We start from the raw sequence: 24,890 nt of genomic DNA on the forward strand, positions 1-24,890 counted from the left end.
TTTTGATGGGATACTCATTCTACGAAACTAGTTTCAATGATCAAACCATCAAACATGTTTGTATATACTTCGAGATCGCATACGCCAAAAATTGCAAAAAACAAACATTCAAAGATCAAGTAACGGGACAAAACTTTTTGACGGTTATAAACGAAAAATCACGATTTAACGGTTATTTTAACTCCGATTTTGATGATTTTTTACAGCTACACTCCTTGACCCAATATGAATACAATGAATGAATTTGATCTTCAATTTAAAATATTTATACTACTATATACCACAAAATCTTATGTTATACTTAATGAAAGTATGAATAAACTCTTAAGTATTAGTGAATCTATTGTTTTGATGGGATACTCATTCTACGAAACTAGTTTCAATGATTTAACCGTCAAACATGTTTGTATATACTTCGAGATCGCATACGCCAAAAATTGCAAAAAACAAACATTCAGAGATCAAGGAACGGGACAAAACTTTTCGACGGTTATAAAAAGAAAAATCACAATTTAACGGTCATTTTAACTCCGATTTTGATGATTTTTTACAGCTACACTCATTGACCCTATATGAATACAATGATTGAATTCGATCTTCAATTTAAAATATTTACACTAGTGGATGCCATAAAATCTTATGTTATACTTAATGAAAGTATGAATAAACTTTTAAGTGTTAGTGAATCTATTGTTTTGATGAGATACACGCATTCTACGAAACTAGTTTCAACGGTCAAACATGTTTGTATATACTTCGAGATCGCATACGCCAAAAATTGCAAAAAAACAAAGATTCAGAGATCAAGTAACGGGACAAAACTTTTTGACGGTTATAAAACGAAAAATCACGATTTAACGGTTATTTTAACTCTGATTTTGATGATTTTTTACAGCTACACTCCTTGACCTTATATGAATACAAAGAATGAATTCGATCTTCAATTTAAAATATTTACACTAGTGGATATTATAAAATCTTATGTTATACTTAATAAAAGTATGAATAAACTATAATAATTATATATAATAATTTAACAATTTTATACCCCTAAAAACTATAATAATTATATAATATAATTATATATATATATATATATTAAATTAAATTTAAAAATTTGATGACCATTGGATTGGCTGAGATCAAGCCAAAGTTTTAATACAATTTCATGATGATTGATGTAAATCGAGGATTTTGTAAATTGAGGTTTAAACTTTTGAGAAAGACTTCACAACCTTGAAAACAAAAACTTTTTCATTTTGCATATCCTTGCACATTTAATATTTGTAATAGATTAGTAGTGTATGTATTATTTTTTTATTAGGCACTTATTTTCGAGTGTAGATGTAATACTTAATCGACAAATGTGTTTTAATGTTTTGAAGTAATATTTATGTGGCAATGTGTGATATGTGCAAATTTAAGAAAAAAAAATATTTTTCTTAACGGGTCATAACGGGTCGGGTCACTTTACCCGGACATGTTAAGATAACGGGTGTGACACGACACGACCCGTTAAGATAACATGTGTTACATGAAAACGACACGAACACGACAGACACTACCCGTTTGCCAGGCCTAGTAATAGCCCACGCACTTTAATTTCTCGTATGCATGCATGGGGACTTTTAATAAATTGGTAGTGTGAACCAATAGTATTTCATGTTAATTTTAGTTCAATAATGGGCTTGTATTTTGAATCTTCTTGTATGTTATTCTAATCTTAATAAATTTAAGTAGAATTTCAATACTCAGGATTTTTGGCATAGTCAAATGCAGTCTAATATGAAAGAATCCAAGCTTGTAAACTAAGTCACGATCATTTGTGAACTTGAAGTACCATAAAATACAACGATCGAGAGGAGGTAGGGGAGTGCATGAATCTCCATACTTTGTTAACAAATTAATTAAAAAAATATTCGACCATATAACTACTGTCGACGAATTTATACATATCCATAATTAGTACGTTGATCATCAATAATTAAGTACTTCCCCAATAAGATATATGTGAACATCGATTTGAGGTGAGTTTAATACTCGGTTATGCTTGGCCATTGGCTTGAGGCACGTACCAATTGTGACTATGATAGACTGCTTCACTATAAAATCAACCCTTTTAATTTAAATGACACTTTCTTTTGGAGCTAGCGTTTTGCATTATGGTTAATCTCTTATGAGAATTCTGGCAACGGGTTAGTTAGTGGGAATTGCAAAGAGTTGGGATGTGCACAAGGAAGACGCAAGATAAAAAATGTATTAATAAATAATTAATATCACCCTCTTTTTGAGTGAGAAATAAACTTAGAATTTAAATAAAAATCGAAATTTTCATTGTAGAATATTCATAATTAGAATTGTTTAATTTTTTCACTTCTAGTACAATTTCGTGAGTTCAGCTGCTTAAAATAGTCTTAAGATATAACCTTTGAAGTTATGACCTTTTTGTCCACATGACCTACATGCATATGGCTTGGTGTAAATCCATCTTTTCAACTTCTTCATGACTTGTAACTTTGAAACTTCACATAATTGCAAGTCTAAAAAATGAAAATGGTATGATTTCGAGAATAGGTTTGGGGTGGATACGGGATACCTCAATAACTATAACCGAATTCGAAATCGAAAAATTTACCCGACGATTACTCATAACCTTAAAATACTCAAAATTTAATCCCCCAAAACTGATCTGTTCGAATCAGCACCTACAGGAATCGAATTTGGCAAGTTAAATTACTATCCATATCTGTCATCTTAGAACCTAGGCGACGAACGCCTGCTTTCGGAAGCAACTTGTTTTCATCTAGCGAGTGGGTTTTTTGTACTGTAGGTCCACTTACTATTTGTTGGTTTCTAATCGATTTAATTAGAATAATTATGAAAACTAGGAAATGAATGATAACATTTGATAATTTAACAAGATGACTTATCCTTATTCATTATAATATTTATAATAATTATATTATTTATTTAATAATGAATAATATATTTGTATATGACAGTGCATGTATACGTGTGTGTGTCTATATATATATATATGCATGCATGTATATAGGATGAAAATGTACAGACGGAGGGAGGTAGGGAATTAATGAGTTGAGTCGAATGAGTTGAGTCTTGATTCTGAGAGAGATGGCAGATAACGTCTTTGGCGAACCCATCACAAACGCAACTTTGGAGGGCATGCGAGAGTATGCAGATAGGCGGGGGCAAATTGAAAGAATCGACAGGGCACGCGTGGCCATGAATATGAAAAACGTGGCCGGGAAGGACGTTAAAGCGCGAACACGTGTGGAAAAATTGAAGGCAGAATCCGGTGCCGGAATCGCCACTCTCTGCCTTGTTTACAATGCGACGGGAAGCACTCTAGAATATGTTGGTCAAAAAGATTGGTTGGCCTCATGGGAAAGTCCCCATACCCACCACTTATTGCAAATGGCCAGTGGGCTGCGTTTCTGCACGTCAGAGACCCCAAAATTCAATGGGGCTCTTCTGCCGCTGTAGTGTATCGTGGAAAGAACGCTGGTGGTATCAATTGCGACTGGATGCTGAGTTGGGCCAACCCGAAGGACAGGGTTACATGGGACAACAGGGTAAGTAGTGATTTTATCTGTATATACATATTTGAAATCGAACGCATTTCATATATCTCAAAGCATGTTTACTTAGAATAAACAAATTTGTAGAGAATTGAGTCATCTCACAATGATTTATCAGGTATGAGCGCGGTTATCTCATGATCATCCTCATTCATTTACAATGCGTATGTACGTGTGCAGGTCTACACGGAGGTTCGCAAAACTAACCACTTTAACAATGAAGCAACTTGGGGCGAAGTCAACAAGCGCTTGTGTGCTACTCGGTCTCAGTTCTACCATAAGGACACATGGAACGGATGTGTTTCAATGATCTCAACTGGCAGCGGCATTTTCCCAATTGTTGAAGGAATACTCACTTTAGAAAATGTCTGAGTTGGTGCATTTGTAATAGCCCACGCACTTTAATTTCTCGTATGCATGCATGGGGACTTTTAATAAATTGGTAGTGTGAACCAATAGTATTTCATGTTAATTTTAGTTCAATAATGGGCTTGTATTTTGAATCTTCTTGTATGTTATTCTAATCTTAATAAATTTAAGTAGAATTTCAATACTCAGGGTTTTTGGCATAGTCAAATGCAGTCTAATATGAAAGAATCCAAGCTTGTAAACTAAGTCACGATCATTTGTGAACTTGAAGTACCATAAAATACAACGATCGAGAGGAGGTAGGGGAGTGCATGAATCTCCATACTTTGTTAACAAATTAATTAAAAAAATATTCGACCATATAACTACTGTCGACGAATTTATACATATCCATAATTAGTACGTTGATCATCAATAATTAAGTACTTCCCCAATAAGATATATGTGAACTTCGATTTGAGGTGAGTTTAATACTCGGTTATGCTTGGCCATTGGCTTGAGGCACGTACCAATTGTGACTATGATAGACTGCTTCACTATACAATCAACCCTTTTAATTTAAATGATACTTTCTTTTGGAGCTAGCGTTTTACATTATGGTTAATCTCTTATGAGAATTCTGGCAACGGGTTAGGTAGTGGGAATTGCAAAGAGTTGGGATGTGCACAAGGAAGACGCAAGGTCAAAAATGTATTAATAAATAATTAATATCACTCTCTTTTTGAGTGAGAAATAAACTTAGAATTTAAATAAAAATCGAAATTTTTAGCTTGACATAGCTCAAACAATATAATACTTGCATTCTTTTCTTAATGATGAGTTCATTCTCCCACTTGCAAATAACGTATTTTCATTGTAGAATATTCATAATCAAAACTGTTTAATTTTTTCACTTCTAGTACAATTTCGTGAGTTCAATTGCTTAAAATAGTCTTAAGATATAACCTTTGAAGTTATGGTCTTTTTGTCCACATGACCTACATGCATGTGGCTTGGTGTAAATCCATCTTTTCAACTTCTTCATGACTTGTAACTTTGAAACTTCACATAATTGCAAGTCTAAAAATTCAAAGTGAAAGTGTTAAAGGAGTCTCCTTTAGCCCACTCCGTATTGTTCGGTTAGCATCTTGGAAACTCAAACCGTAATAAGTGGGGTTACAATTGACGGACTACAAGTACGAGAACATGGCCCCCTGACCCGTAAGTCTAGTGTACCATCCGGCTCCCAGAAGATTATGCAACGTGAAGGTTGTGGTTATGACATTCAAACCCAGGCTCTATGTCATTAGAGATATTGATCGAAAGGGCAATCCAGAAATCATATGAAAGGTGGCTTTGAGTCCTAACCTCGAGTACTATCACTTTTATCCCAGACTAGCATACTTAGTCAAGTAAGTTATGCAACCCTATATGTTAAGCAAGTCTGAAGAAGGCATACAGACAAGGAAAATCCTCAAGAGGAATTTTATTCCAATGGAGGAAGTGATTTAGCCAAGTCAGCTAAGTGTAGTTCGATCAGAGATGCTTAGGTCCAACGCATAGGGTCTGACAAAAGCTTTTAAAAAGTGTTTCTAACCCACATGTAGGTGACCAAGTCCATAATGAACTTTCGTTTAAGATTCACTAAGGATGGACCGATAATCCGAATTGAGAAAAAAAAACGCCTCTTCTTAGTTACACATTGCAATATCTAAATCATCATACTCGGAATGGAACAAGGTGAACAAACAAACGTGTGAAGAATTGACAATTGGACTAACTCGAAGTAAAAGACCTCAATAACTCGAAGGACATTACATGTATTATCTAACGACTCTTTACCTTTAGTCTGATTGGCTCAAAAGTGAGTCTAGGGCAAGAATGTTTTTCATGGGCCAAAGGCCAGAGGTTGAAATAAGGTGGTACTCCGGCTATTACGATGGAAATATTTATAAACGCTACATATGGGAGGTAGCGTTTTCTTAAATCAAAGCTACATAGGGGAGCATTAAGCTCTGTCCCAGGCACACAAACTTACTAGACTAAAGTGCACCCATTATATGGAAACACATAGTGAAGAATCCTAGAGAATTTTTCCCCTGGACAAGCTCAAGCACTTGGGTATAATCATTTCACCAAAACAAAATATGCAAGAAAAGCAAGCAAGCCTATTTAATAAAATGCAAAAACCCAAGTTCCATGACAGAGGGAAAGATGTTCAAGAAAGTTATGGAAGGGACATTGCCTTTTCCTAGCCGGCTTAGTATCTGAATGCAAGAAAAATCATTCAACTGCATTGCCCCTTGGAGTCAGGCTCCACCATTACCAACTTCCATTTATCGTCAGCTACAGTAGCCTCACTAGTTGGATCATTTGGACTAGAGTCCTCATCGACAGACGTCTCCATGAAGTCACTCCTCAAATGCTCAAAGATGTTAAGGTTAGCTATTTTGATATTCGATAAAATTCGATGAGGATCCCAGTCTTTGTGATGGCTTTGCCCAGTGTAACTTGTTAAGAAACTAAAGCCATATCATTCAAAGTACCGCAAGAATGACACCGCCTTGAACGATGCACGCAACCCTTTGACGTCTGCCTCATTCTCATCTTTGGCTAATTGAAGAGTCGCCAAGTTTGCATCTTCCTTCTGCTCTATCTCACGATGCAGCTAGTCCACCTTCGAGTGCAGCATTGTTTACTCTGTTTCCCAGGAGATCCGCTTCAAATATAGGACTCGCTACACCTCAGACCTAGCTTCGAGCTTCTACCCTAATTCTCCTTTGACCTTGGTAAATGCAACTTCAAGATTGTTCACCCTTGCCTTTTCACAAGTGGCTCGGTTTAATAGATCCCATGCCACTACTGTGTGCATCTTCGTTGGGGCATGATGTTCTTTCCGTTGTTTCTCCAGTTCTATGTGTACTTTTTCCAGCTATACCAACAACGCATGCAATTACCCCAATCCATTCCGCTAAGCAACCTCTAAGTGTCAAATCTACTTCGTTCTGTGCCGGAAAACCGCCTTTTTCCAAACATGAGTTTGTTCAAATGAAATGTATCAGGAGAATACAACCTGAATTATCCAATCAGGAGGCTAAGGCACGGGAATTACTTACCACATAACAACCTTCATTACACCTCAAAATGAGGTATTCGAAGGATGTGAAAACTTTTTTGTTGTCTGCTAGGGCAATCATGGCCTTAAGAAGAGTTTGGGCATGATCGACATTATGAAGACTAGAAGCAATCGCCGACAGCACGACACGATCCAAAGACGACCAAGCCACAAGGAGGGTTGAGTCGTTCGCTTAAACTAAGGCAGAGCAACTTATGAAATACCACTGGCTCTGTGACCACCAGTGTAAGACCTAGTGGATTTTGGGACACTAGTGAGATAAAGGCGGAGTGGGAGCAGATACAGAGGAAAAAGTTTAAGCCTTGACTCTGATGTGCTTACAGAGTGGCAGAAACAAAACCTCTAAGACATGAAGAATTGGCTGAGTCTCATCTAAAGATGGATGAGATGAGGAAAGACGTGGTTGCAATTGTAAGGATAATTGATGAGGAGAAGTATGAGGATTATCAACGACGACTTGAAGAAATGTAGTTCTTTCCACGACGGATGACAGAGTAGAACACAGTATTCTTCTTCGAATAGATAAACCTTCTCCTTTTCCTTTGCCTTTAAGCTTACAAGTGTACTTCGACTTTCCCCTTCCGCCAATACCAACTTCTTCTGGGATGACCCTCCCAAAGGCTTAAAGGGCTTGACGTCGAAACGTTTTCATTTTATCTTATCTAATGATGTTGGGGTGATGGATTTGAACGTATAGATTCTCATGTGTACTTTCTTTTCTTCAATCCAGTCTGCATCTAGAATGGGAAACTTGAAGTAGTGCTTAAAGATCGTGTCTTTTATGCACTCCTTGAAGCGTGCGGGAGAAGTTTGCCACATCCAAGTACAGTTCTCTGTAGGAACTTGGAAGGCTCGCAGTATCAGTACTAGATGACAAAGCCTAATACTTTCTAGGTCATTTTTTTAGTGAAACACCAGTAATGGGCATCCCTGACTCGAATGTCAAATATATCTTCTTCTTGGTCGCCGTCCATAACTAAGGCATCCATATACCAATCTTTGTATTACCATGGCACATTAAGAATATAGGACAACCACATGACACCATGTCTTGGATGAAAAAAGTAATGCTCGTCGGAGCTCATTCGCACACTATATAGCCTACAGAATTTTGGCATATTAAGTTCAGCCTCGTACCATTAATTTAGCAATTTGAAGCAAGTAATGAGCCTAAGAGCAGCATGGGTAAGTTGTTGATGCCATGTCGTAGCTGACTAAGACGCCCTTCAACAGTCTGGAATGAGAAATCTCAGACCTAAATCAAGATATCATGGGTGGATTGTAGTGCAAAGGCGACGAGGGTCGTTAGGCTTGAGGAGAGAGACAAAAGTATTATAGTCTTTCTCCCACCATACTTTACATTTGTTTAGGAGGTCTTGATGGTGCTTCACGAAAACTTGACACTCATCATGGCCGCGCATTCTAGTTAAAGGGACCCTGCTAGAGGATGCCACCATTTGGTTTTGGGTAGAAGGAATTGAGAAGATCAAGTGAAGTGATGTGAAAGTGGTGAAAACCTCAAACTTGGTTTGCAAAAGGAAAGTTCGAAACTTTTTCGCAAAATTTTAGGGTTTTTTTTAGGAGACGAGTCAGAAGGATTCTGAGGTATTTAAAGAGGATATTTTAAAATCACCTAGCCGTTGAATGCGGATCGTCATCGGCAAATATGACGGTTGGATTTAGCTAAAGAAAACAATAAATAGAGCTTTGTTTTTCACGCACACGTAATTGTGACAATCCTCATCATTGCGATATTGAAGGCACGATTTACAAAGTAGTGTGCTTGGATACGAAACACTTCGATGTACAAAGGTTCACAAGAAACAAAGTTGAGACGCCATGCGTCTGAAAGGAAGAAAACGGTACGTTTCCAATTTGCTTTGAAAGGCATGGTCTCTGGGTACCTACCTATCCTCAAGGGGAACAAGTCTTTTTCAATGCCTAGTTAGAGGCAATTATGGAACCATTATTTTCTAGGACCAAAGTAAGATGAATCAAAGTACGCGTACCTCAAAAGTTCGGTTATAGACTCAACAGCCTCCATTGCGGAGCTGACTAAACGGATCAACGATGCCACAATCATCCTGTCTGGGAATCAGTGAGTGAAGTCCGTCGACTTCATTAAGATAGACCATTCTTATTTCGAAAGATTTGGGAACCTAAGTCCGTCGACTTCATCATCGACACTAACCCCACGCCAACTCAAACTACACAAACCCCACCACCATATATCAAAGGTTTGAAGAAAGGCTATTGGGACCATCAAAAGTACAGAAAAGTCATTGACAGAAGATAAGTAATACTCACCAAAATTTGGAGGCTTTCCAAATATGCGAAATTTCTCCAACATGCTCACAATTCACCAAAATTTTCTCACAATCCACAAAAGCTCAATGATTCCTCACAGATTTCAGAATTTGCGAGTCCTGATATAAGCAGAACTAAATCTCTTTCGTTAAAATTCCTAATTGTCATGCTCTAGCTTTTTCAAATCTCTCTGACCAAAGAAGGAAGAAGTATCCGTGGAAAAGGTAGAGAAGTGAGCCGAGTAGTAGGTGAGGCGATTTGACAAAAAAAAACCTCCACCAAAGGGTCACGGGGGTCGGCACGTGCCTTCTTAACAAAGAATTTGATGGATTATTGGCAAAAGGATGACATTAATGTGTAGCATTGAATATCAGGACCAAAGTTACCGATTTTGAAACCGAGAGACTAATAAAATGATGAGTTAAGCCAATGTCGCGACCATTTGTGATAAACAGTAACACCAATTTATTTTTTGAAGTAGGATTCTCTCCCTTTATATTCTCATCTCCTTGTCTCTCCACCTATCACATATTATTTTTTGTGTTATTGTCTTTATAAAAAATTAATATAAGATGTTGATGTAATTAAATCGTAACGGATCAAATACGAGAAGAGGGAAGGGGAGAGAGACAGATTAGGAAGGGAAAGAATCCTCCTCCTTATTTTTTTTTCCCTCCTCTCGTCCTGCCAGGGGTCCTCTCTCTCTCCCTCATCTCTCTTTTATTTCTATAGAGGCCCTTTGCTCGAACCCTAACCCTCAAATTTCTCGGCAAAACCCCGACTTTATCGGAAAATCAGCGAGGAAATGCAGCACCAGAGGCTGAAGCAGCAACAGCAGCAGCAGCAAGCTCTGATGCAGCAGGCTCTTCTACAGCAGCATTCTCTCTACCATCCTGGCCTCTTAGCTCCCCCTCAGGTTCTATCTTGCTCTAATTCTCGTCCTCTGACATCTATTCTGTTTTCGGGTTCGATTTCCATTTCGATTTTGGTTTTGATTTCCAGCTCCAATTGTCATTGTATGTGATTGCAGTACGGAATGTAGGGTTAGTTGAGTTACTCTTCCTTTGAATTACCCGAATCCGCAAGATGGGATTTTTGGGAAATTTCTGTTGTGGGAAAGTTTTAATTTTAATAGTTTTGTTTTTTGATTGCTTCTCGTTAGTGAAAAAAAGCTTGGGTGTTATATTTTGGGAGGCTCTGTGATTGGTGTTGAATAAGGTTAAATAGTTTTTTGTTTTCGTTTTCGTTTTTCGGATTTCTGAAATGGGGAAGAATTGTTGGCATCTTGGGACGTTTCGTTATCCTTATGTCGTACTGAATGGAAAATAGAAATAGGATACTCTGTGTGGTTTTTCAAATTGTTTTTTTTCGTGCATTGGTGCCTTGGTTGGTGGTGATTTCGAAACCTCCAGTAAGTTGCTGATAATAGTTTTCAATAAAGAAGTAAACCAAATAACCATTTGGCCCTATCTTAGAAATTTGATAAAGTTCACAGGAGTTGCGCTTTAGGTTCTTTTTAGTTCCCTGCCAACCATGTTTTTGTCTTGCATAATCATTTATTTCCACTACGGACCACTAGTATTTAAGTTTGTCGTTGTTGGGTTCCAGTGAAAGTACTTAAGTGAATTTTGTTGTTAGGTTCTCATCTTGTTGATAACTAAGGGATTTTAGTTTGATTTACGTTTTTATTTTATTTTTTTCTTCTGGCTTTTTAGGTTCCTTTATTTTCTATTCTTTTTCACATTTTTATTTTGCAGATAGAGCCAATCCCAAGTGGAAATCTGCCTCCTGGTTTTGATCCAAGTACTTGCCGCAGTGTGTGAGTATTTGTCTAGACATTTTTTTTTCTTCTTTCCATTGTAAGTTTTTGTTTGTTTCACCTCTATGCTTATGTAACTATTATGTTTCTCTGCATTTTGTACCCTTGGTCGATGACTCGATAATGATTGTCTTCATTGAATAGCTTTATGATAGGTACATTTTTTCCATGGTTGCTTTTCACTTGGCCATGCTATATCTTCCTAAAGTAATTTTCAAGCATCTGAAATTACCCATCCTTCTCACAAAATTACCCTTTCACTTGCTATGCTTTCTGTCCGAAAAATCCAGACAAAGTTAACTATGTGTAACTAAAATTGTCTTTTTTTTCTTTTCTTTTTTCTTTTTCTTTTTTTTTTGTTTTTTTTTTCCTGGTTCAGAGTGATTACTTAGGGTTTAATTTAGTTTCTTTTTTGTCTTCTGGTTTTAAAGTTTTGTCTACTTTGAAAATTTTCAGGTATGTTGGGAACATCCATACCCAGGTGACAGAACCACTTCTTCAAGAGGTTTTTGCAAGTACTGGTGCTGTTGAAAGTTGCAAACTTATAAGAAAGGAAAAGGTAAGTTTGCAAAGGTGCACATGTTCGTCCTCGCCTTTTTTTTATCTGATCACTGTTCAACAATCCTCTCGTCATATGAAAATTTCTGGACTTGATTAGTTTCCTATGAGCCTAACTCAATTTTACCGTATGGTGATCATATAATTGATAATTTCTGTTTTCTCTGCCTTCTGCAGTCATCCTACGGGTTCATTCACTATTTTGATCGTAGATCAGCTGCTCTTGCAATAGTGTCTCTAAATGGCAGGCATCTGTAAGTACAAATATGACTTATGCTCCTTGTTATTTTGGTTGCTTTTATTTGTACTTTCTCTAAAACCTTTGATATGTGATCTTCAGGTTTGGGCAGCCTATCAAAGTAAATTGGGCTTATGCTAGTGGTAAGAGGGAGGATACATCAGGTTGGTTTTTGTTTTTCTTTCTTTGAACCGATTTTAATGATGCTTTGGCATTTATCATCTAGGTTAGTTATATACTGTCTTTCTGATGTGCAGGTCATTTCAACATTTTTGTTGGTGATCTGAGCCCTGAGGTTACTGATGCTACATTATTTGCATGCTTCTCAGTTTATAACAGTTGTTCGTAAGTGTCTTCTCAGGCACAGGTTTTCTTAATTTTATCATTCTTTAATAAAACTTGTGATGGCCAATAGTTAAGACTTGGAAGTTTTAGGTTCATCTGTTAACATTTGTTAAGGTTACATTGGAATCCATTATTCGTTTTTCAGATGCCTAATTTGATTCTTTTGTTGGTTTTAGAGATGCAAGGGTTATGTGGGATCAAAAGACGGGGCGTTCAAGAGGCTTTGGGTTCGTCTCATTCCGAAACCAACAGGTAGTATTTTTTACGTAACTTTTTACTTTTGTTATCTTTCGGAATGCATGGTGAATTCATTTTTATTAATAATCTATTGTGAGTCTGAATGGTAGTTTCTGATGGACTGGTAACTGAATGCAAGGGATTAGGATGAGAGAACTTAGGTAACGGCTTGATATAGCGATGTCAAATTTCAAATTTTCTTTTAAAGAGTCAATAGTTTAGAGCCCAGCCCCTCTGCCTTAATAAGTCTTTCAATTTGTTACTAAATTGCATCTCATCATACTCTCATTTACTTTTCAGGATGCTCAAAATGCTATCAATGACTTAACTGGTAAGGATGATGTTCTTCCTATTTAAAAACTATTTTGACAAGTTTGTTGAAAAAAAATGCAGGCGGGATAAGTACTGAGGGTTGAAAAAAATTCACCTGTATTCCTTCTCACCATATTCTGAACTATCTTTTTGTCTGTGATATCCAGGTAAGTGGCTTGGCAGCAGACAGATACGTTGCAACTGGGCAACGAAAGGTGCTGGTGCCAATGAAGACAAGCAGAGTTCAGATGCTAAAAGTGTGGTGGAACTAACAAATGGCTCATCAGGTGAGCTCACCGTGATCAAACTTTTTTTCCTTTGCTAACTTACAAAAGAAGTAATGTTCAGTTTGACTGGAAAATGGGAGGAAAATAATTTGGTTTGTAGTAATTTCATATACATTTTGTTCTTTTCACAGTCCTCAGCCTAAGACAGACTCATATTCTGTTTTACTTTTGCAGAAGATGGAAAGGACACAACAAACAGTGAGGCTCCGGAGAACAACCCTCAGTATACTACTGTTTATGTGGGCAATCTTGCTCCAGAGGCAAGAAGTTTTCTCATCTCTCTCTCTTGTGCACCGCGCAAACATGGGCTGTCACACACATTAATTTCTGCCATGCCATGGATATGAATTGATATACAAGTTTTTTTTTTGTGACAGAACTGAGTTTGAATTTTCTACTATGACTGCTTCTTAGCTTGAGTTGGTGGTTTTGAAGTTCTCGAAAGAGGAAAAGATGTGGAGAACAAAATGAATATCTTCGGTACTTGTGGATCACAGAAATTCTAGTATCATTAATTTTTATTGGTCTTATTCCTACAGGTCGGTCAGCTCGATCTGCATCGGCATTTTCATGCTCTTGGTGTTGGAGTGATTGAGGAAGTTCGGCTGCAGCGTGACAAGGGCTTTGGTTTTGTGAGATTCAATACACACGCCGAGGCAACTCTGGCTATTCAAATGGGAAATACTCAGTCCATCTTGTGTGGTAGACAACTAAAGGTGTGCTTCTATGCTTAGTTTAGAGATGTTATAAATTCAAGTATTATCGGCACACAAAAGGTAGTGGACTGGATCGGCCGATCTTACTGGGACATCGTGTAGAGATCCATATACGTACATCTACTGTAAAAGTTTTTATTTTTTCTATGTGTGCATTGACTGTTGATTGTTTATTATGTAGTGCTCATGGGGTAGCAAGCCTACTCCACCTGGAACAGTTTCAAACCCACTCCCACCGCCAGTAGCGGCACCACCTTTGCAGGGCCTCTCTGCAACCGACATTTTGGCCTATGAACGGCAACTGGCAATGAGCAAGATGGCTGGTGTCCATGCCCTCATGCACCCTCAGGGACAGCATCCCCTTAAGCAGGCAGCAATGGGAATGGGCACTGCTGGAGCAAGCCAAGCTATATACGACGGTGGATTCCAGAATGTTGCTGCTGCCCAGCAGCTCATGTACTACCAGTAATAATACATTAGAGGATCTGTTTCCTGCATTATGCTGTTGTTATCTGAGTTATAATCCCCATTAGGAATCTTTTTTATTATTTCTCCCCCTTAAGCGGCGACGGTGAGGCTGTTACCCTGCCTTACGTGCTTGCTATCTGTATGGATATGTAACATGTATGATCTCCTGTTTTCAGACTGTTATGATGATTGGTTATTTATCAGAGGAAGTTGGCTTTTCCACACTTGTTTTCAGTCTCTTCCTTTATCGTTTTGGCAACGAGCCTACCGTTGATTATAACTGTAGAACCGACCTCCCTTCTTCGGTTGTTTCTTGGCCAAAGGCTATTATGCAATATCGCTAATGGGTTCATCGATCACCTGGTGCGGAAGTTTATGTTCTTGGACAAATTGCAAATCGAACATATATCCTGTGACATACAAAAATCATGATTTTCTACAATCTAAAGGACGGGCGGAGTTCGACAGTAGGCAGATAAACCAAAGGCATTATGCATCGAACTACTTCTAACACGAAACAAAAACAACAATCCGGGATCTGCAGGCTGGTGCTGTTGACAAGTCTTTTGCACCCTCGCGTGATGTTCCATATTAACTCTTAACTAATAGAGAGAAGCTTTTGGGTTATGAAGCTAATTCAGTCTGACTCCAACCTCGCAATATAATTGTCGTAGAACTTCCCTGCACGCTCAAGATCACCAAGCTCAGTATAACAATCAGCAATTGCACCGTAAGCTTCTGTGTTTCCCGAGTCTTCTCCTTCTCGCTTGGAGATGTCCAGAACCATAGAGTGGTATTTAATGGCGTCTCGGTACTTGCCCAATCTTTGCAGTGAGGCTCCTGACAGATGCAAATGGCAATTAAAGGGCACAAAATCAGAATGGATTTCCAACACACAAGCCAACATAATTAGACAAACACACTTGCAAACTGTTGAACATCGTCGATACTGAAGCTAATAAATAAGGCTCACAGAGACGAAACTAGCAGGGAGGCAAAAGACAGAAGTAGCAGCTGCATAAGATGTGCTCTTGTTCTTGTCTTAGCAAACTAGTATGACAAGTAAAAATAGGACAGTAATGAACAACGGGGATCAGAGACGAACCTAAACCTCTTGCAGCCTTCTTTTCCTCAATTGGGTCCTTCACACTTTGGGCAAGCTCAAGCGCAGTCTTAAACTCATCGAGTGCTTTCTCCGTTTCTTGGTTTCTCAAAAAATTCTTCCCAGATTTCAGTCGAGAAATCAAATCGTGCTTCCTCGGATCAACTATCACCTCACTCTCTTGTAGTACTTTTGCACCAATTGGCGAATAACTCAAACTCGGAGCATATGACTCAATCTTAGCTTGCCTTCTTAGAGATTGATTGATTTGACGCAACTGTTCATTCACTCGCTGTAATTCTCCTTTCCTTTGCCGAGCAACCAAGCCTATCATAGAAGCACTAAACTATTAACAAACTGCTCAACATGGGTATCATATGAAGGTATAGTTAAAACATTCAACAGAACTGCTTAAAACAGTTTCAAAAGCAAAGCACATAAATCCAACACCAGAATTAATGGTAATTAATAACCCTGTAAAATCTTACCACCAACAGTAGCCCCAACAAGGGCAACAAAGAGCAGTACAGGCATGCTGAAACCAGAGTTGTCCGCCTCACATGTTTCTGCCAAAGCATTCAATGGCTTTGTCAACATTAAGGCATTGCCGAGAAGAAGTCCCATTGTTGGGAATCTCAACTTTATGTCTCCCTGCAGAAGTAATAATTTCCAAATGAGAGTCACAAAAAAGCATTTTTGAATACAGATCATCAGATCATAATGGATAGAAAGTAACAACGCAAAAATAGAAATTTGGACACATGCATATTCAATAACTAGCCAAATCCAAAAACACTGTATATCCCAATCCATTACATCTGACGATGCATTTGTCAATCTATGAAAATCAACCTACAGGGGAATTATACAGATATTACTTGAACGAAGCACGACAATGCATATGCTCACCATGTTTTTGACAAAACCAATCCAACAGAATACGATTAGTGTTGTCATCTCACACATTATTATATCTATAGAATGCCTTTACGCAAGTTACCAAGTAGGTAAGGTGCGAATGAAAATGAAAAACCCGAATCAACCAAAATTGAACGCACAACCAAATGAGAAACATCTGGTGCAGGAACTCACCATCATACCTGACATTTTGAGTTTGGCAACATATGGTGGATCTCACACACTCCATCAAATTTATTTCCAAACGATGAAACAAGCTTTTCGACTTTAAACGGAAGAGAAGCTAACTTTCCGGGTTCTAACAATGAAAAACACTTCATGTCAATATCCAGATCAGTTTCAATTAAGTAACACCCAACCAATCATTGCAACAAATAAAGTACTAACTACTAACCAAGAAAATTAACAAAAACAACTTTTTGGATTATTTACATATTCGAATATTTCGCTACGGTAATGCAAGAAAATCCCAAAATCCATAAGCTTTGTCTCCTCACATTCCACTCATACCTTTAATCATGCAGGCTTAGTCATTCATTTCAATTTAGGGAAAACCAAAATTTTCAATTTTCAATTTTTTCTGTTCTTTTCGTTCAACTTTCTCAGTAGCCAAACAAGAAGTAAAATTTCCCAAGTTGAAAACTCAATGTCACTAAATTGCACTAGAAATTCACATTCACATTAGAATTTGAAGGCATTTCGAGCAGATGCTAAGGAGTGAGCAGAAACAATGGGTGCACGAGGAAGTACTCACCGGAAAGATTGGAGTTGAGGGAGATTTGATCGGACGGCGGAGATCGGCCGGAGTTCTTGGGGTGGGTGAAGAAGCAGCAGGAGAAACGGGCTACCACTGCCATTTGGTTCGGATAAACGTTGGTGTGATTGTTCCCACTGGGTTTTTCTCGATATGAGCAGTCAGAATCCGTGCGCGTATAAAAATGGTTTCTTTGCCATCCGACATGAGCACAAAGGATTTTGTTTTGGATAGATTTGATGATGTAATGTCACTTTAATTATTATTTTTTTATTTTTCTTGACATGAAATGTCCATTTTACCCCTTAAATCCATTTTTATTACTATATAAAGATATTTGTCGATTTCCTTCTCAGCTTATAAGGATTGTCAGTTTTCTCTCTGAACTTTAATTTTAATTGATCACTAACTTTCCATCCACCCTAGTCATGTGCAAGGCACATGACAATTGTTTAAGGGTAAAAAGGTAATTTACTCCTAATGTGGACAACATTTTTTTTTCTTCTACTCTTCCGCTAGATCACTTCATAATTTTTTTTTGTTTTAGTTTTATTCATAAAATTAAAGTTTAGATGAGAAATTGGCCAATTGTAAAGTTCAAAATGATCATTGGCTAAAATTAAAATTTGTGGGAGACAATGGCTAATTATAAAGGTTCATGGGGTAATCTATTATAATATATACTAGCAGATATCCACACACACTGTATGAACATTTTCATTTCATTTTGTTTTTTTTTTATAAGGAAAACTAAAAAATAGGGCTTCAAATCTTTACATTTTAATTAAAAATCATACACTAACTTTATTTAATGATAAGGACAAAAATAAACATAAAAATAATTAAAAAACCAACCTCACCCATCTCACCCACCTCAATCTTTCCCACAATTCCCTATTGGGTTCTCTCCCAGATGACTTGCTTTCTTCCCTACCAAATCTTCAGATCATTGACTTGAGCTTCAATCATCTTGTCAGCCCCTTTCCACCATCTTCGAATGGAAGCAGCCACCTTCAAATTATAAACTTGTCCAGCAACTTCTTCAATGGAACAATCCCGTCTTCGGTCCTTGTCCCATCAATATCAATTTTCAATGTCAACAACAACAGCTTTTCCGGGTCAATACCAATGAGCAACCGCAGCAGCCACGCTTCCCTTACATTTTGAATAGTCTCTATGGACCCATTGGCGATGGTATCATGAACCTCAGCAATCTCAATATCCTAGACCTCTTTTCGAATTTGTTCGCTGGTCCAATTCCAACCCATATCGATAGCCTTTTCAAGTTGGAAACACTGCTCCTCCACATCAACAACTTCACAGGTCCTTTGCCTTTTCAAGTTGGAAACGCTGCTCCTCCAACTTCATATCGGTAGCTTTTTAAGTTTTAGTTTCATAAACAGTATAGTAAGTTTCATAAACAGTGTCGTAAATTTTCATAAATAGTGTAATAAGTTTCATAAACAGTGTCTTAAGTTTCATAAACAGTATAGAAAGTTTCATAAACAGTTTGGGTGAGGATTTGCATGGGTCCGCGTGTCAGATTTAATTTTTTTTTTTAATATTAAAATTATATCATTTTCATTAAAATTTAAGTTCTTTTGTCCGTTTTATTAAAATTTAAGGGTTTTTCATTAAAATTTAAGTCTTTTTCATTAAATAAAGTTATAACATGGTTTTTTATTAAAATTGTCACATCCCGGGCCCGCTCCACCACCGTAGCACGATATTGTCCGCTTTGGGCCCCGACCATGCCCTCACGGTTTTGTTTCTGGGAACTCACGAGCAAAGTGACGGAGATCCGACTGTTGGATGGTAAGGAAATTTTAGGATGTTGTTATACAGATATATTGTGGACCTCTGGAAGTTATGGATTGGAAATTTGAGTTGCAGATCTTTCGGATCGAACTACGTAGTGACGTGTTTTATATAAGTTATATATTCTATCGATATGATTTCTGAGGTTTGATTTGATGATTGTTCTAGGCGCCGATCGTCATGACGTCTTGATGTGTTGTGCTAGGGAGTTGTAGGGCGAACTCCAAGTGAGTGGGCAGTTATTTTCAGTTTATACCTATATACTACTGATTTTTCCTAGAAATTGAAATGAAAGTATGTTTTAAAATGCTATGCATACATAATATATGAATTATATGAATTAGTATTTGATGCATATATATGAAATGGTGCTGTGGACACACAGGTGAGTATCAGGTGAGTTTTATGTGTTCATGTGAATTATTAATGATATGAATTGTGTTAAGAGCTCATAACCTGCACCCCTGGTGTTAGTGCTTATATTATTCACCCCGCACCACACGCTCACCTTAGATCCAAGTAGGTGCATGTCGTATAGACCACGAGAGGTGGTTCCGACATGTTGTACAGACCATTAAAGGTGGTTCCGACTTGTAGGTGACTTTAGATTATTATATAGTTGTTGATGAGAGAAGCACTAGAGCGTATTCTTACACCATTCTTGTCGTACATACTACTTCAGGTAGTTCCGATTTATGTGCAGAGTAGTGCCGTATATGTCACAGTGGTGACTCCGGTTGGATTGGATATTGAGCTATAGAATTAACCGTACAGGATAGTTGCAGGGTCTCCGGTTGATTCCTTATTTCACCTGTTATATTGATGCATCATTATCATGTTTTGAAGCATAGCATGGTATATTTCTTGAAAAGTGTTAAAGACTTGTGATTTGGGTTATTTGCTGTTATATATGGTTATATATATACTATTTTTCTGGGAAAGTATATGGGTTTTACAGCGAGGGGTTAGCGTTTTGATAATGAGATGATTTCGAAAAACTTTGTTTTACTGAGCCACTTAACTTTGTTTTGCGCCTTTCCAGGTTCAAGATAGCAGAGCTTTGGTGGCTACGAGGAATCCAACGGTGTTCTGACAGAATTCACAAAAGTAGAATTCACCCTCGGGTGTTACATCTTAGTAATTGTATCTTTAAAGCTTCAGAACTGTGTAAATGATTACGTCACTCTCACATGCAGTCAGCATGTCCTCTTTCAGGACGGGGTGTGTCAAAAATAAACTTACTCCAATCCCTTTTCATGAAAGTTCCCTTTTTTTTTAATTATGAAGTGATTCGTTTTTTAAAATTAAAAAAAAAATAGTTATGAAAATTGGGATAATGATGAACATTAAAAAAAAAAATTAAATAGGGCATGCTATACTAACCTGGTTATGAGGTTGCTGTAAAAACTAACAAAATTTATGTTTTGTAATTACTAAATTGCCCATATTATTTTTGTTCATTTTTAACGGAGGGGTTAAAATAATAATTTCATGGAATTTTAGTTAACAACCAGGGTTCTATATATATATATATATATATATATATATATATATACTCTTAGTAAAGAACACGAAACTTGTCAATTATTCACACTAGAACAAATCAGAACTCATAGAAAAGATGGTTACAAGTACATTCACATAGGTCTAGTCCAAATAGCAGTCAAGCTCTTAAAAAGAAGAGGCCTCAATACCTCTATTTTGTTATGTCTCCGAGATGCAAGATTCGCTGACTTCAATGATAGTATTCTTGGAATGATTGAGTCAAGTCTTTACAATGGACCAATTCATTTTGATTGCTTCCCAGATCTCACAATAAGTCTTTCAGACCACCACATGCTGAAAGCACTCACATTAAATATAAAAACCTCAGGGTACCAAGTCTTTGAAGGAGTCCAACCATTAGCTTTAATTTTCAGAGTTTACTACAAAGTCACAGGAACAAACATGAACTTCCAAGCCTTAGTTAAAAGTCCTCAAGACCACAAACTCTTGATACAAACCAATCAAGAAAATGCCAACATTAAAATACCCAGAACCATTAGGTGGTCAGATATCAGTCTACCTTCATATTGGTACTTGATCAATGAAAGCAAACTAGTTAGTATCCAAAATAGTTTAATCAACCTAGACAACATAAAACAATATTTCGATGGAACTGCTAAAATCAACTTTGACCGTCCAGCCAGAAAATCTAGTGTCCACTTACACGAGTTAGCCCAGTCACACAAATATTTAGAACCAAGTAGGAATTCTTTTTTTGGATTCACATCAGCCAATATGGTGGGATGAGATCAAAATTTAATCAATTCCTTAGTCAATAGAAAATTAAAAGTAGTAGAAACTAACTCAGTAGTCACCTGGCAAGAATTAATTAATGATTTCATCAACATAAAATTAAAATCGTTAGAAACAACATCTCAGTTAACTCACCCACGATACCAGCCTAACACTCAAAACCAAAGAGAACAAACCTTTTTAACAGAATCTGACTTTGAAGCAAGTCAAATTAACCACCAATTACTCGTACTGAATAAACCATTCAAAATTCGATGGAAGAAACTCAATGTTGACATCGAAGCAACAAAAAATATTCCCAGAAGAAATATTTTTCAAAATAAATATACAAAAGAACAAAAATTGGACATTTACAATAAATGGACTAATTTCATGAAGAAGCATAGATTTAAAGTATTTTTCTTCGATTTCGTTGAAAAACATTACGAGCCTGAAAATAAGATAGAAGTCATCACCAAAGAAAATTGGGTTAAAGAAGACAAAATCATAGTCTCTTCTAGTCACCCTCCACAAGAAACAATTTTAATTACAACTGCAAAAACACAAGTACCAGCCACTCCCTTCAAACTTCCAAAAGAAGATGCAGGAGTCAGGCTAATCATTGAACAAAACAATTTTACAAACCAAAGTCTACACACCATAGGAAAACAATTAGACAAAATAGAAACCAAAATAGATATACTTTCTCAACCAAAACCAACAATTAGGGAAAAACCCTTAGTCAATTTCCCAAAATTTTCCTCTAGCAGAATAACTTTAAAAACAATTTCCACAAGTCAAAAAATAGATCAAATGTTACAAGAATTAAAACAAGAAAAAACAGTCAATGTTTTACAACATCCAGATGAATCTTAACCAGAAACAATTTCTCCAATATGGGATTCAGAAGACGAGAGTGAAACAAATTCCATTAGAAAAGTAGAAGAAGCTTTTCAAAATCTTGAACTAAAACGAATCATGAACAAACGAGTCGATCCAACAACTCTTACCAAAAATTGGTATCCAAGGCCAACACCTCCGAATATTCAATTTGAAGAAAGAAACATTCAAAATCAATTCTCAGTCTCAGCTAAAAAGCTCTATGAATGGAACATAGATGGATTATCAGAACAAGAACTTTTGAATAAATTACAAAACATCTCCAAGGTTGCTAATAATTATATTACCAATCAGAACCTCAGTCAAACACAAGTTGTCGACCTTTTGGTCATTGGATTTACAGGAATGCTCCATTCCTGATGGGAAAAACATCTCATTGAACAATCCAGAAATGAAATTAAAAATGCAGTCAAAAGAGACGAAGATGGAGCACCCAGTAAGCTTGAATCTTACAAGATGCAGTCAACACATTACTTTTCACCATTATAGAACATTTCATAGGGACACCCAGTAATGTCACCTCTAGAATTCATGACCAACTTAGTAACTTAAGATGTCCAACCCTACATGATTTTAGATGGTACAAAGATGTTTTCATGTCTAGAGTCATGCTTAGAAAAGATAGTAATCAACAATTTTAGAAAGAAAAATTCATTAACGGATTACCAAATCTATTTGCCCATAAAATTAAAAATGTTTTAGTTAATGAAGAATGTATCATACCATATCATACCCTTATGGAAATATTATTAATATTATCTAGAAAGAAGGATTGAAAATGTGTATTGATATGAAAATTACAAAACAAATCAACAAAGACAAGCCAATAGCCAAATATGAATTAGGAACATTTTGTGAACAATATGGATTACCTTCTATTGCTCCATCCAACAAAAAGAAAAAATCAAAAGCCTACAATAGGTACCCAAATATGTACTCAAGTAGGAAACATCTCAAATATAAAAATAAGAATTTTGAAACAAATAAATTTTACAAGAAACCCAAGCCCAGCAAGTGGAAGAGGAAACCCTCAGGAAAATTCCACTCCAAAAACCAAGAATGAAAAGGAAATTGCTACAAGTATGGCAAATTTGGTCATTATGCAAATAAATGTAGAGTCAAGACAACAATCAACTAGTTGAAAATCTCTGAGGAAGAGAAAACTCAGTTAATCTAGGTTTTAGAATTAAGAGACACAGGCCGTAGTCAATCCAAAGATGATTTAAGTTCTAATTCGTCTTCTTCCAATAATTCCTCAAGTAGTCTTTCATCCCCCGACATGAAAATAGGGTGCACTAATACTTGTTGTAAAAAGATTTCAGTCCTCAATAAACAAGAAGAACAAGAAGATTTTCTTATCGAATTAATCAGCAAAGTAGATGACCCTGAATTAAAGTCATTCTATTTAAAGAAACTTAAGAAGTTAGTCTACCCTGAAGAAGCTAGTACTAGTCAATCCCAAGAGGCCCCAAAAATATGTCTTAGCGCAACCCTAGAAAGGTTTAATAGGGCTAAGAAAGAAATTACAGACAAAGATTTACAAAGAGAAGTTAATAAAATTAAGGAAGAAATTAAGTCCTTAAAACCAGAAAATATAGAGATTCGCTCATATCTCAGTAGTATCTAAACATAAGAACTCCTTGGCAATAATGATGAAGAACATAATAGTTCTTCCTCTGACCAAGAGTCATAATCCAAATCCATAGAAAACCCAACAAAACATCTAGTTTTAGGATTACCACAAAAAATTAGGATCCAAAAATGGTATTCTAAAATAAAAATAATAATTGAAGACTTCCAGTTAGAAACAATTGCCTTAATTGACTCAGGTGCAGACTTGAATTGTATCCAAGAAGGTTTAATTCCCACTATGTATTTTCATAAATCAACAGAAATTCTTAGTGCTGCAAATCAGTCACTGATACAATTAAAATATGAAATCCCAAAAGCTCATGTTTGTCAAAACAATGTTTGCTTTAAAACTCCATTTGTTTTGATAAAAAATATTTTAGACCCATTCATTCTAGGTCTCCCCTTCATAGCTCTCCTATATCATTTTAAGGTACATCATAATCGTATAACCACCAGAATGTTAGGACAAAAAATACATTTGAGTTCTGCACAGAAACAAATCTCAAAAATTAACACAATTACAAAAAGATAGCATCTCAAAAACCATCAATTTAGTTACCAAAAAATCACAACAAATTAATTTCTTAAAAGAAGAAATTAATTACAAAAGAATTGAAGAACAATTAACAAACAAATCTTTGTTACAAAACATTAACAATTTTCAAAAGAAACTTGTTAATGAAATTTGTTTGGATATTCCCAACGCCTTTTGGCACAGAAAACAACACGTTGTTAAATTTCCTTACAATAAGGAATTTAATGAAAAAGAAAATACCAACAAAAGCCAAACCAATCCAAATGAGTCAAGAAGTTGTGGAATTCTGCAAAAAAGAAATCCAAGAACTTCTCAATAAAGGAATCATTAGAAAAAGCAAATCACCATGGTCTTGTTCTACTTTTTATATCCAGAAAAAATGTTGAATTAGAAAGCGGAACTTCCAAGTTAGGCATTAATTACAAATCTCTTAATGAAGTCTTGGAATGGATACGGTATCCATTTCCCAACAAAAGATTTAATTAAGAGACTTAGTCAAGCTGTAATTTTCTCAAAATTTGACATGAAGTTTGGATTTTGACAAATTCAAATGCATGAGGATGATAAATACAAAATAGCATTTG

The 24,890-nt window shown here is 36.5% G+C and overlaps 3 protein-coding genes across 4 annotated transcripts; 2 read left to right on the plus strand and 1 right to left on the minus strand.

The window, feature by feature from the left end:
• Window positions 1-3,279: 3,279 nt before the first annotated feature.
• LOC103441954 (23 kDa jasmonate-induced protein-like) lies at window positions 3,280-4,156 on the plus strand. Its single transcript, XM_070817338.1, has 2 exons — window positions 3,280-3,593; window positions 3,780-4,156. The coding sequence occupies exons 1-2, from the start codon at window positions 3,402-3,404 to the stop codon at window positions 3,969-3,971; spliced, it is 384 nt and encodes a 127-aa protein (XP_070673439.1). The 5' UTR covers window positions 3,280-3,401; the 3' UTR covers window positions 3,972-4,156.
• A 5,759-nt stretch (window positions 4,157-9,915) lies between these two features.
• Window positions 9,916-14,594, plus strand: LOC103435634 (oligouridylate-binding protein 1B-like). The gene is made up of 12 exons (XM_008374061.4): window positions 9,916-10,306; window positions 11,148-11,209; window positions 11,666-11,768; window positions 11,945-12,021; window positions 12,108-12,169; window positions 12,263-12,350; window positions 12,527-12,602; window positions 12,888-12,918; window positions 13,067-13,186; window positions 13,361-13,446; window positions 13,726-13,902; window positions 14,084-14,594. Exons 1-12 carry the CDS (start codon window positions 10,196-10,198, stop codon window positions 14,369-14,371), a joined length of 1,281 nt encoding a protein of 426 aa, XP_008372283.3. The 5' UTR covers window positions 9,916-10,195; the 3' UTR covers window positions 14,372-14,594.
• Window positions 14,595-14,731: 137 nt separating this feature from the next.
• Window positions 14,732-17,366, minus strand: LOC103435488 (protein FLUORESCENT IN BLUE LIGHT, chloroplastic-like). Of its 2 annotated transcripts, none has more exons than XM_008373913.4 (5): window positions 17,145-17,366; window positions 16,573-16,688; window positions 15,961-16,123; window positions 15,476-15,799; window positions 14,732-15,210 (listed from the first exon to the last, which is right to left on the minus strand). In XM_008373913.4, exons 1-5 carry the CDS (start codon window positions 17,245-17,247, stop codon window positions 15,008-15,010), a joined length of 909 nt encoding a protein of 302 aa, XP_008372135.1. In that variant the 5' UTR covers window positions 17,248-17,366; the 3' UTR covers window positions 14,732-15,007. The 2 variants fall into 2 exon arrangements, with proteins under 2 accessions (XP_008372135.1, XP_008372188.1); XM_008373966.4 differs by having other exon boundaries at window positions 16,565-16,688; window positions 17,145-17,357.
• Between the last annotated feature and the right edge of the window lie 7,524 nt (window positions 17,367-24,890).

Source organism: Malus domestica, chromosome 17 (assembly GCF_042453785.1).
Source record: "Malus domestica chromosome 17, GDT2T_hap1".
Lineage (NCBI taxonomy): Eukaryota > Viridiplantae > Streptophyta > Magnoliopsida > Rosales > Rosaceae > Malus > Malus domestica.